The 12,769-nt window shown below is 26.2% G+C and overlaps 4 protein-coding genes across 4 annotated transcripts; 1 reads left to right on the forward strand and 3 right to left on the reverse strand.

The window, feature by feature from the left end:
• Positions 1 to 862: 862 nt before the first annotated feature.
• OCT59_023244 (uncharacterized protein) lies at positions 863 to 2,981 on the reverse strand. The gene is made up of 3 exons (XM_066131928.1): positions 2,135 to 2,981; positions 1,233 to 2,047; positions 863 to 1,109 (listed from the first exon to the last, which is right to left on the reverse strand). The coding sequence occupies exons 1-2, from the start codon at positions 2,760 to 2,762 to the stop codon at positions 1,245 to 1,247; spliced, it is 1,431 nt and encodes a 476-aa protein (XP_066006642.1). The 5' UTR covers positions 2,763 to 2,981; the 3' UTR covers positions 863 to 1,109; positions 1,233 to 1,244.
• A 442-nt stretch (positions 2,982 to 3,423) lies between these two features.
• Positions 3,424 to 6,310, reverse strand: OCT59_023245 (uncharacterized protein). Its single transcript, XM_025310069.2, has 11 exons — positions 6,211 to 6,310; positions 6,000 to 6,144; positions 5,760 to 5,928; positions 5,579 to 5,670; positions 5,082 to 5,511; positions 4,874 to 5,015; positions 4,716 to 4,796; positions 4,262 to 4,648; positions 4,037 to 4,191; positions 3,800 to 3,960; positions 3,424 to 3,714 (listed from the first exon to the last, which is right to left on the reverse strand). The coding sequence occupies exons 1-11, from the start codon at positions 6,289 to 6,291 to the stop codon at positions 3,557 to 3,559; spliced, it is 2,001 nt and encodes a 666-aa protein (XP_025186515.1). The 5' UTR covers positions 6,292 to 6,310; the 3' UTR covers positions 3,424 to 3,556.
• A 123-nt stretch (positions 6,311 to 6,433) lies between these two features.
• Positions 6,434 to 7,844, forward strand: OCT59_023246 (uncharacterized protein; the record flags this gene model as incomplete). Its single annotated transcript, XM_025331515.2, has 3 exons — positions 6,434 to 7,164; positions 7,263 to 7,294; positions 7,382 to 7,844. Exons 1-3 carry the CDS (start codon positions 6,439 to 6,441, stop codon positions 7,842 to 7,844), a joined length of 1,221 nt encoding a protein of 406 aa, XP_025186514.1. The 5' UTR covers positions 6,434 to 6,438.
• A 2,599-nt stretch (positions 7,845 to 10,443) lies between these two features.
• On the reverse strand, positions 10,444 to 12,486 carry OCT59_023247 (uncharacterized protein; the record flags this gene model as incomplete). The annotated part of the gene is made up of 4 exons (XM_025313791.2): positions 12,050 to 12,486; positions 11,268 to 11,781; positions 10,789 to 11,172; positions 10,444 to 10,713 (listed from the first exon to the last, which is right to left on the reverse strand). Exons 1-4 carry the CDS (start codon positions 12,322 to 12,324, stop codon positions 10,444 to 10,446), a joined length of 1,443 nt encoding a protein of 480 aa, XP_025186513.1. The 5' UTR covers positions 12,325 to 12,486.
• Between the last annotated feature and the right edge of the window lie 283 nt (positions 12,487 to 12,769).

Genomic DNA, 12,769 nt, shown 5'->3' on the forward strand with positions numbered 1-12,769 from the left:
TAATACCAGTGTAATCTAAAGTATTGGTACATCTTACTATGTATTAATTATAAAAGGGCAAAGAAAAGTATCAGTACATGTTACATTGTGAAACTATATATAATATTGGTACAATGAGATTTTTTATTAATTATAAAATGGAACATAAAAAATTTATTGGTATAAGCAATTATCAGTACATAAGATATCGGTACATAAAGGTCTGACTGTATACTAAAATCAGGTATACTAGAGGTAAAGAAAGATTTTAATATATATAGTGTAATATAAAATTTTATATATTACATGAAGGTAGAAGATTAAGTTTATAATAAATGGATATTATATAATAAATATCACTGCCTTGACTATTATCCTTATTTTTTCATTTTCATTTTTTTTTTTATCTTTCTTTACTTTTTTAGTTCATTTTAGTATAATTTTATGACAGTGTTATTTGAATATTTCTATTGTACAGTAGAAGTGAGGTTTAATGTAAAATTATATGTTAAATATAACTGTTAAATTTTTTAATAAAGTTATACTTTGAAATAAAAAAAAAATTCTTTAAATAAGATTTGATTATATATATCAGTTATATATAAAATATTAATTTTAACCAATAAAAATACCTAATTTTAGCTAATAGCTAATATATATTTACTTTATTTTAATTAATTATATTATTATAAAAAAAAAAATCAAGATTAAAAAAATTATTTACTAATATGTTTATTATTAATGAATAAAATAATTAATTTAATGTATTTTTCATTACAATTTTTTTTTTAAAAAAAAAATAATAGTATAAAATCAAGAAAAAAAAATAATAAAAGTACTAAATTTTATATTCAATTATAAAATGATGAAAAAAATAGCATATGATTGAACTATTGAATTTAATTCCTTACATAATATTGAGTATACTACTTACATGGAAATTCTATTCACAAATATGCCTTTAAAAGTAGGGTTTTTTTTTTCTTTTGTTCACCCTCTTTTTTTATATGACTTGCATACAAGAGTCCAGAAAAAAGAATTGATCAAAAGCAAAACTAATAAAGTCATCATAAGGAATAAAATATCATATTGATAAAATGATAATAGAATAATGTAAATAAATTGAAAGTCTATGTCCATATGGTAAAATATATAACAAAAAAAAACGAACAAACATAATAAAAAATAAATTAGTAAAAATGCAGCCAACCCATGTGATCAAAATAGAAATAAAGAAAAATTAAAGTTCATACTAAAGAAACTATTTAATATTTCTGCAGGCTTCCAGATAAAATTTCCTGTTGAAATTCGCTATTCAATTTTTCTTCTTCAGAATTAATAGCGGGTTGCAACATTGGTTTCTGCCTATCGCGTGGTAAAAAGTATTTCGCATAACCCAATATTGTAAGCGTTACATTAAGTGGCAAGAAAATAACTTGCATCATACTACGTGAAAGTGTCGCTGCTTGCTCTTCTTGTAACTTATAAGCAATAAATGTATCATATTCTCGTAATTTTGTTTCCAAATAAGCAAATCTTTCTTCTGAATAATTTCGAAGATATTGTTCTTTTTTCTCATATCTTCTTACTGCTTTATTCAGCTGTGAAAGAGTAGGTTCAAATCCATCTCTAACATTGCTAATGTCACGTTTTGTAGCAAATCCGCGACGCAATTGAGAAAACTCATATTCCAAGTGTTGTACGCGTCGTTTTAATAATTCAACTTCTGTACTTGGATAATGAACTTGCTCTTGAAGGTGCAAAGTTCGATTTTTTGCAAGACTAGCAATGTGCATTAAAGGACGGATACCCGCAGCAAACACAAAAAGGACAATATTGAAATGGGAAATGTACTTGTCATAATTCAAATACATTTTTGCCCCATGCAACGCATAACCTCCAATAATTGGCGAGGCGACTACGAGCAATAAAGCCCACATTTCTTGACGACGAAGCTCTTTAGCAGCCTGACTTCGTTGTTGTTCTTGAGCTGGATCTGCAGTCTGCCCAGAAAGATTCTCATTCATAACACGTCTAGTTCTAGCTGCATAATAAAGTTCCCAAGGTACTAAAAATAAATAGAGAATTTTTTTTTTTTAGTATAAAAAATAATAATTTTAAGTCTAATAAAGTAAAAATTTTTTTTTTTCCATACCTTTGATAATATTGTAAAGATAAAATGCAATCAGTAGTAATAGCAGGAAATCACTCCATACATCAGATTTGCCATAAATAAGAGCACCCATTGGTGGTATTACAGCAAAAGCAATGGGCCAACTGTAAGCATGAGAAGAGAATGAATTGGATGTAGGATCTTTCATCGATTCCGGAGGACCTGTTGGTATTTCACTATTATTTGATTTCTCTCGATGTTGTTGTTTACGATCATTCCTTGATGAATTTATTGATCGATTTTGGTTATTTGGATGTGTGCCTTCATTATCATTATCATCATTATTATTAGATAATATATGCATAGTATTATGTGAATTTGTCATACTGATTATAGAAGGAGTTGAACCATTATGAGATACTGGTAAGGACATGTCAGAAGCGTCACCAAAATTAAAACTATTTGAATTGGTTTTATTTTTAGTTTTTCTAGATCGAAACTGTTTATCAACTAATAATTCTGGGTGTAAATTAAAGCCGGAAGTATTGGTTGCCGTAGGAGTTGGAGGTTGAGGTAATTGACTCCCAAGCTTTTGTGCGGCAATTAGCTCTTGGATACTTAAGTCTTCGTCCTTGTCATATAAAGCCTGCGTCGTTTCGGTAAGTGTCATTAGTTCTCTTTTTATTGTTGTTATTTGAACAAAGACTTGTAAGATTCTTTCCCAAGAGCTTAAAGAGACTAAGAGGACTAATAATAAATATAAAGAATTAAAATATTATCATTTAATGTATGCTACCTTAAATAGCATACATACCTTTTAATTTAATTTATTTATTAATTTTAAAAACAAGTCTGGAATGATTTTTTTTTAAAAAAAAAAGGGAAGAAACGATTTTGAAAAGGAAAAATTTTTACGTTTCATAAAATAGATAAAGTAGATGTTATTCTAACTATAAATATATAGTCTATTCTACAAATATATTTACTCCCAGCCAGTCCCAGGTGCGAACCATGTGCTTGGATGATCCATCGATCTTGGGCGCAGTTTTGCTGAAAACCAACAAATTTGGCACAGATGGGCAACTCGGGCTGGTTTGGGTGAGTAATAAAAGTAACCTAATTAGTCAATTTATATGTAATTAAAAATTTTAGATCAGTGGGAATTCTTATAACAGTTTAAACTAATATTTTATTCTTAACTCTTTTTTGAAATTAAAGAAAAATAAATGAATTTATTAAAAGTTTTTTGAAACAAATGAAATTTTCTATTTATATTTTTTATCAAAAGAATTACAAAATGACAAAATGACATAACAAATAAAAAAAAATTTAATAAACATATATTAAAAATGATATAAGATTTAATTTGGACATATGAATGTGCGTGAGAGAAATTAAAAAGTTGGTTACACAATTAGGAATATTATCTACAATTAATTATAAATTAAACTTTACCCGCTATTATTACTTTTTTTGATTATTATACTGATACATCATTTGCCGATATTTAGCTTCAAAGGATTCCGGATCCTTTATATTTTTCATAGCTTTCCAATAGATATTACTGGCTTCTGTTATTTCTTTATTATTTAAATAAAATTGTATGAAATCAAGCCATAAATCTATTATTATATATAAAAAGAATTTTTACCAAAAATTATTAATATGAATAATATGTAAAAACCATAATAAAAAATGTAGACGAACCACTCGGAGTTTCCTTAAATCCACATGCTTGTTCATATAGCCAAATTAAATGAGATTTTGAATCAGATATTGTAGATATTGATTCTTTTTCTAAATATTCCTGTTCAATTTCTATACAATCCTTATAAAATTTCAGAGTCGGTAAGGTTTTATTAAATAAACTAAAGCATAAATTTTATTAAAAAAAAGCGTCAGATGTTAATACAAGTACTTCTAATAAAATAAGATATAAAATACCTCTTATAAACTTTACGGGCATTATCTAATCCTCCCTTTTCTACGGCCCATCTTAAATAACTTGTTATAATTTGATCTTTTACTTCATTAGGTTGATCATCATCATCATTTCTTCGATTATTTCGTGATAACGAAGATATTTTGGAGAGTGAATTCTATATCATAAATCGATATCAATTAATATATAAATAAAAAATAAAAACAATCATATATCTTATTACAAACCAATAACAATTTTTCTAACTCAAAATCTTTCAAATCACCATTCTTAAATTTTTTAAAGATCCAAGAAATATAGGAATCCCATAATATTAAAGAAGTAGGATTTAATTTAAGTGCTAATTTATATAATTCGTCAATTGAATCATTTTCTCCTTCGTTATCGTTTAAAGAAATAGTAATATTAATTCTTTTTTCCCATAATTTTGAACTATTGGGCCAAGTGTCCGTAGCTTTTGTTAATAATCCTTTCATTTTTATAGTATCGTTACTATTACTTTCTTCTTTTTCTAATATCCAATTTATCCAATCTAAATACATTTGTGATGACGCCAAGTTTGATTCTGAGGCTGTTTTATATGTTTTTAATAATTTTTTATTTAAAAAAGCAATCTATCGAAAATTCATAAATTTAGTTCTAAATTCCTTTTTGAAGAAGACAGGAAAATCTTTGACATACCAAATTAGGTTCGGAAACCATACGTGAATATTTTAATAAAAATTTCGAAAACAAGTACCACATTTCATCATTAGGCAATGTCTAAGGAAAAAAGTAATTCGTATTTTAAGTAATGTTGTAATGTTTACAACCGAAATATTTAATTGAACTTACATTACCTCAATGCATTTTTGAAACTCATCGATACTATTCTTAATAGCATGTACAAATTCGACACTCTGCACATCAGAAATATTAGCTACATGCCTTTCAGCAACATAAGATAAGGCTTCCGGATTATTCTCAAAATCTTTAAGTATGCTATAAAGGATTATTAAAATAATTAATTTTTAGAAAGAAGATAATAATTTTTTTTTTTCAAGTCACCTTTCATAAATTTCTTCCTGAATCGTATTTGTATCAGATAATTCTTGACAAACATCAATAAACTCTTTTCTAAAAGACAAATCATTAGGAATAGCTTTAATTGCGTTAGAATAAACAACCTTAGCGAGTTCTCCACGTAATAATAAATTATCATCATCAAGATTAGGTAAATTATCTAGTCCTTTTAATTCTAATTTTTTTGTCTTTAAAAAATCATCATCAGCAGTTATCTCAATAAAATTTTGTGAATCTTTTCGTTCTACGTTAGATTCATCATTAGATTCATCATTAGATTCATCATCTTTATTAGAAATTCCCAATATTTTTCTACGGGCTTTTATCTTTTCAACATATATTAACTCAAGTTTGAAATATTGATGCCATAATTGATGTGAATCGTGATTTAATCGAAGACCACGTTGTAAGAACACTATAAATAAAAAATATTAACATTTAGTATAAAGTATTATATATTATATAGAATTTTTAAAACTTACCTCTAGCAGACATTATATTGGTATTAATTTCATATTCATATTTTGATGCCATTATCCAAAACATAGGATTTGTCGGATGTAATTGTAATACACTATAATTAATATAATTAAATAATTTGATTAAAAAAAAACCTTCAAAAAAAATTTATAAAATTCAATTTTGAAGAAAAAAATATATTACCTCCCAAATATTTTACTAAGCATTTTATGATCTCCTTCATTTTTAGCATATTCGATATACTGTACCCATAATTTAACATCACCAGCAAATTTAATTATAGCCCTATCAAAGATATGATATATCCTTCGTTTTATTGAATAATCTGATATTGTAACTCTTCCTTTGATACCTATTATTATTAATTAATTTAAATTAGATTACATCCAAGTGATTGATTGTTAAAAAAAAAAAAATCCTTACCTAACCGATTTTTTCTCTTCTTTTTTAATAAGTCTAAATTCATTTCATATTCTATATATTTTAAAAAATCAATTATTTGTGCTGGCCTTCTTTTAAGTGCATATTCAAAATTTGTTCGTTTCTTAACAATTGATTTTATTTCTTCCTAAAAAAAAAGAAATTTTAATTTTTTTAAACGCCAACAAGAAAACTCTTCCAGCTAAAAACTAACTTTTGTGAATATTTCTTTACGTTCCAGGTCCTCAAGTTCAGGGACCATTTGCTCAAGGTAATATTGTACTGTTTCCGCCATTTTTGACTAATAATGTTTCAACAGAACGAAAGAAAAAAATTTTCTGATAATCTAATATAAAAAAAGATCTGCGTAGATGATGATTGGACGATGACATTTTAGCTGTTAAAAAAATAACTTTCGTTTTTTTTTTGGATTACACTTAATATGTCCTTAATTCGCTCAACATATGCATTTACTCACTTTTCTAATAATAAAATTCTTTGCAAAAGTTCTTTTTTAATTTTTCGTTGCAAGTCAACTACAACAAATAATAGTGAACATTATAAGGGTCAAAAAGATGATTTTAATAAAGAAAATAATGTGGATAATGAAAACAAGAAATCACCTGCATCAATAAATACGATTATCAAAAATTCATTTATAAAAGATAATGATATACCCTGGACAGGAGAGGAAGATATTAAAACAACAGTATTAAGAATGATAGTGGATAAATATCCTCCATTAAAGATAAAAAGGGAAACGATTAAAGAATATATAGATGCACATAGTAAGGTAGTTAATTTTACGAACAAGGTGCATTTGGAACCCCCATTACAACCACCTGTTCCTGTACCTTCCAATAATATAGCATCAAATAAAAAATCAATATCAAAAGAAGAAAAACTAAAAAAAATTCGTGAAGCGAATCAATCCCGTATTATAAATGCGAAAGATGCCGCAACGGATTATTCAATTAAAAAAAAACTTGGTACACAGAATGATGTTGAGGAAAGTAGTAGGGATAAGCAACCACCGAAAGTTTTACCAAAAAGTATTGCTGGTTGGAACAATTTAGTGGAAAATCGAATTCAAGAAGCTATAGTTGCAGGAGAATTTGAAAATCTTCGTTATCATGGTAAACCTTTACCAACGGACCCTAATGATCGGGTAAATATCAATTGAGAAATAGCATATTTTGATAATTTTCTTTGTTTTTTTTTTTCGACGCGAAACATTTTCCTAAATCTTTCTCATGATTTATCTAGAATCCTTATTTGGACCGTACAGAATTCCTCATGTAAGTGAACAATAAATATCTTCGATTCCCTATATATCTCGTCATTTCATATATGTATGTGTATATGTATATTTCTTTTTATTTTAGGAATCGAATTGTACAAAGACAAGGTTCAGCACCAGCATGGATAGAAGTTCAAAAAGAAGTAAATAATGAAATCTCTTTATTCCGTCAACGTATGCGTGAAAGTTGGTTACGTTATGCAAGTGCTAATAAGATTGATCCGCATAGTCGAAATATTTCTTGGGAAAATGATCAAAAATCGTATTTTGAAAAAACCATTAAAAAACTAAATAGTAGATTACGTTCTTATAATACCGTTGCTCCTTATGTTGTCCGACGTGGTTATTTAAATCTTAAATTGGAATTTGGGAGAATGTATCAAAATGTAAAACAAGATACTAATAACAAAACGAAAGTTATGAATAAAGGTGAAAATGAGAATAAAGATATTAATTTATTTAATGATAACGATAAATTAGAATTTAAGAAGGAAGATAATATATGGGAAAGTTTTGCTAAAAGTATTAAATGGATACTTGGGAGATAAATGGTGATAAATAAGAGTAAAAGTTCTGTCCCTAGAATACTTAATAAAAATATGCTGCAAGTGTGTGACATATACTGACCCGAAATCCTACGAATATGACGCGTGTAATTTATGATTGTCATTCAATTGAATCTCTCTTGGACCTATCCTATAAAATATTCATATGATTTTATTGCAAAAGTCTTTTTAATTATAAATTGATAAATGAATTCTTTCATTATTATTTATTATATGAAACTATTTAAAATTAAAGGTTAAACGTTTATTTTTTATTATGATTAACAGGATACATTATGGCTGAAAACCAATGGTTACACAATCTTCAATTTTTGGTTAGTTAAGAAATTTTATAATCGCGAATTTCTCAAGTTTAAATGAGTTAATCAATCCGGGAAAATAATAGTAAAAACTTTAAAAAAAAACTTTTTACAGTTAAATGAAAATCGCATCAAATATTTCATGCATTATCAAAAGAAGCAGGATTCCATATGAAGATCGTATCAATAAATAAAATATAAAATATTTAATGTATAAGTTCGTTTCAATTATATATTTATATAAATAATAATTTTTAATTAAAGAAATTTTCATCTTACATATTTAGATATTCGAGACAAAAAAAAAACAAGATTAATAATAATGTATTAATTAAAATTATTCGATTCGCGTAAAAAAATTCACATAAATCCAAAATAAGTTGTACTTCTTAACTTTTAATAGTAATTTATTGTTACATTAATAATGATCTGTTACCTATAATGCCAAAAATAGAATATCAGATCTTTTAGTATTTCGAGAAAAGATAAAAAAAAACTTATCGCAAATTATCGGAATTTCCCCGTACTTAAAAAAATTTTTTTTTTTTATAATAAATTAGTTTCACTTATTATAAGATCTGACGCGATTTTCCTTAAACTAAAACTATAAAAAATGAGAGATAGCAATTTTGGCCAATCAAATTTTAAATTAGGTTACACAATGAGCGATAAGCTATAAACCGTTGGTTTTTCTTACAGTTTAGTTAGACCTTTAAATATGCAAAAATAAAAATATTATTATAAAAAAAGTGTTGTCATTAAATAGTTTAATTAATAGCTTCTTATAGCTTATTTGAAGTTTGATATAATCTACGTCACGTGAATTTCTTACGCGAAGAAAGCTAGTTCTTTTGACCGATCCAAAAAAAAAGATAATCTGGACTTTGTTTATTTTAAGGCTAGTCAGGAGAATACATAATCTGGACTTTGACATTCTAATCATTCTAATTAATCATTCTAATCTGATATCACGTGATTTTATAAATTTTAAGGATGAAAAAAAGTGAGCTGTCATTCAATAATCTACATCACGAATCTTTAATGGCTAAACCCATTTGGTACAACGGAGAACTAATTTAGTTTTGTGCGTGAGATATTTTTTATATATCAAATTAACGTAAGAATTCTTTTTTAGGTTTTTTTTTATGGTTCATATGAATAACGAAAATTTTCAAGAACGTTATCATTACTTTAACAATATATTTTTTTTATTTTCTACATTATCACATTTACTTTACTTGGCAGTTCATTAATCATAATATTAAAGGGTCAAAAATAAATAAAAAAAAAATTTTTTTTTTATTTTATTTTATTTTATTTCTGAATCAAATGTTCTTTATTGCACAAAAAGAAAAAAACTTTTCTCTATTTGTTCATATTAATTGTTATTGTGTAGTATTATTAATACCAAAATATTAATCAACTATGATTGTTTAAAATAATTTCAACATATATAGTTTCAATGAATTATAATTATAATACTATTATTATTTTCATAACTAATAAAATGTAACAAATATATATATTATAATATTATCTTCTAAATATCGAATAATAAATCTTTTAATAAATACGCTAATCCATTTTGGTAAAAAAAAGGTATATTATCAAATTACTCAATTTTAACTTCCACTCGTGTTACTACTTGATTTCATTATTTGTCACCTAACTTAATTCCGCATACTAATATTAAAAATCAATTAATCCAATTTTAGAATCATTACATAAAATGTCAAATGTCAAATTACTTTTATGAGATATTTTAGATAAATGAGAACAATCATTGTTCCATTATATTACTATTATATTATTATTAATTATTATATTATTATTATACTACCATAAACTAATAATTTTAGTATATATATATATAAAATAATAAATTAATATTATATTATACGTATAAAAATACAATATATTTATATATTTTTTTATTTTTAAATAAAATCTCAATTTTTTTTAAAAAAGATTCATCACGAAGATTTTTTTCTATTCATATATTCCCCAATAAATGATCCATTCTATTCTTACTTCTACTTTGTATATTTATGTATGATCGAAATCCAATGATTGAGTTCAAAGAAGATTATAAAAATTTTAATGACGACGCGTAAAAAAAAAAGCAAAAATAAAATAAAATAAATTGAAACAAATGAAAATATTATGATTCTATTCTTAAAATATTTTTTTTTTTTTGTTAAATCTTCTTTGAACTTGTTTACATTATAAAGTGTATGTCTACCTCTACCTTAATAAAAAATTTAACGTAAAAGTTCCCTGATCTATTTTGCATAATTACCTAATCCTTGATCAGGTAAAGACTTTTTGGGAGCAATTTGAAGATGATGATGTGCATTCCAACAACTTGATGATGTGAATTGATGATATTGTTTCCCGCTGGATTGACGTGGAATTAATGGTGCAATTGGAACTGGTGGTGCTGGTGCTATATTTCTTTTTAAATGAGAATTGATTCCGTGTGATGTTGATGTTGATGTTACTAACTGTAAAGAAGAACTAGAAGAGGGAGGAGAGATAGGAGGAAGTCCATTCTTTTTGATTTCATAGATAGAATTATCAGTATTAATGTTTAAAAAAACAAAGAGAAAGTTTTATAATAAACTTACAGTTTTTAGTATAACGTCTTGTTTTCCTCCAATATTAGCCGCAGCGGTGATGATACTCTCAATACCACAATTATTATTGTTAGCCTGTAAATTTTTATCATTTATGGAAATTTGATGGTTTGATATCTTCTTACAGCTTCTTCCGTCGTTGTTATCATTATTATCGCTAATTAATCTTTTTCTTACAGTTTTCTCTGGTGGTGGATAAGGCGTTCTCTTCTCTTTTGCAGCGACTGGCCTTCGATTTTTTTTATATACACCATCAGTAAATTGAGATTCACATTCAGGATCAATTGTCCACCATGCTCCTTTACCAGGTTCATGATCATTACGTGGGACTTTAACAAAAGCTGAGTTTAATGACAAATTATGACGAATAGAATTCTAAAAAAAAAATAAGATAGTTAGATAGTTAATAAAGTAATTTAAACCGAATAATAATAATAATATTATTATTATTATTGACTTAAGCTACATACCTGCCATCCATTTTGAGCAATTTTATAATAAGGATATTGTGTCGTTATCCAATTATATATTGCATTAAGTGTCATCCTCTTAGAAGGAGCTGATTGTATTGCTTGAGCGATTAAAGAAGCGTATGAGAAAGGAGGTTTAATTTGTCTCGATTGATATTTTGATGTGTCAATCTTTTCAATAGCATGTTGTTCAATAAGATCTTCTTGAGTAGAGGTAGAAGAAGTAGAACCACTTCTTTGACTAACATTTGATGAACCGATTCCACTGTCTAATGAATTAACCTTATTAGTAGTATATCCATGTGAATATTCCTGACTGGTAGTATTAATATATCCATTTGAATAACTTTGACCATTTTCTGATGGAGAGTCATGGTCGAACGTTACTTCTTGATAAGTTGTTTTACCGGTTATATTATACGTGTCATTCTCAGTATTAGTAGACGTAACAACCTCACCATCCATTCTTGGGAGTAAAAATGAGAACACCACCTCGCCAATTTGAATCTTCGTCCTAATTTATAGATTTATTTCAAATTAGTCGCGCGTTAGTAATGACGAAAATTTTTTTTTTTTTCAGAGCACATTATATTTAAAATATGAAAAGATTTCTCGATATTTTTTCTTACGTTACTCATAACGAAATGGTAAACTAAGTCAAATATTTAGTCAAAATAATATACATTACGCAATGTAAATAACTTATTACGCGCTCATGCACTTTGGAATTATAATTAAAACCTATATTTAAAATAAGAACCAAAGAAAAGATAAAAGAATACCTATTCTCTAGCGGTACTGTAACACCTTTTTCACAAAAGACTTCATTAATGTAAGCACCATTCTTCCCGAAAATCATCAGTTCAAAGTGTTGTTCTTGAAAATTGTAATAAAGTCGCGCGTGTTGTCTTGATATTGCTTTAGTTGAACCGAGGTGTATATCAACCTGATCCGAACCACTTGTTTTACGTCCAAGAATTACTTGTAGCGTTTTAATGTAATAACAAAAGTTGTCACCTTCAAGTTTAGCGTAAGCTTGTATTGGTCCATTATCCATTTCTTAGAAATATCTTTGCGTGCGAAATGTTTAATGGAGAGATATTCACTATAAAGCGAAAAAAAAATTAAGGTTTGATAATAATGAAAAAACAAATTCAACGCCACGGAAATGTGATTTTCTTTTTTTTTTTGAAATTTATTTTTTTTTTATCTATTTATCAAAAAAAAAAAAAAAAAAAATTCAAAAAAAAAAAATAATCAAAAGTAAAAATAAATAAAAATAAATAAATAAATAAACCTGATCATGACGATGATTGAGTGTGGATGTTAAACGAACTATTTTCGGTTGAGACGGGGAATTTTTAAATTTACTGCGGTGTTGGTTTTTTTTTTGTAACTGAACATCGGATAAAACGTTTAAAAAAAGATTTGTTCCAAAACATCATTATTAAAAGGTTAAAAAAACAATCTAAAAAATTTTGTGATTTTATTAAACAATTTAA

Source organism: Rhizophagus irregularis, chromosome 32 (genome assembly GCF_026210795.1).
Source record: "Rhizophagus irregularis chromosome 32, complete sequence".
NCBI lineage: Eukaryota > Fungi > Glomeromycota > Glomeromycetes > Glomerales > Glomeraceae > Rhizophagus > Rhizophagus irregularis.

Bases quoted from the DNA above. Each gene is read 5' to 3' on its own strand.
- OCT59_023245 (XM_025310069.2), bottom strand. From the start codon at position 6,291: ATGGCGGAAACAGTACAATATTACCTTGAGCAAATGGTCCCTGAACTT. The intron at 5,929-5,999 runs GTAAGGATTTTT...TAATAATAATAG, and splicing joins GAAGAGAAAAAATCGGTTAG to GTATCAAAGGAAGAGTTACA. The intron at 5,016-5,081 runs GTGACTTGAAAA...AATCCTTTATAG, and splicing joins CAGGAAGAAATTTATGAAAG to CATACTTAAAGATTTTGAGA.
- OCT59_023244 (XM_066131928.1), bottom strand. From the start codon at position 2,762: ATGACACTTACCGAAACGACGCAGGCTTTATATGACAAGGACGAAGAC. The intron at 2,048-2,134 runs GTATGGAAAAAA...ATTTATTTTTAG, and splicing joins TCTTTACAATATTATCAAAG to TACCTTGGGAACTTTATTAT.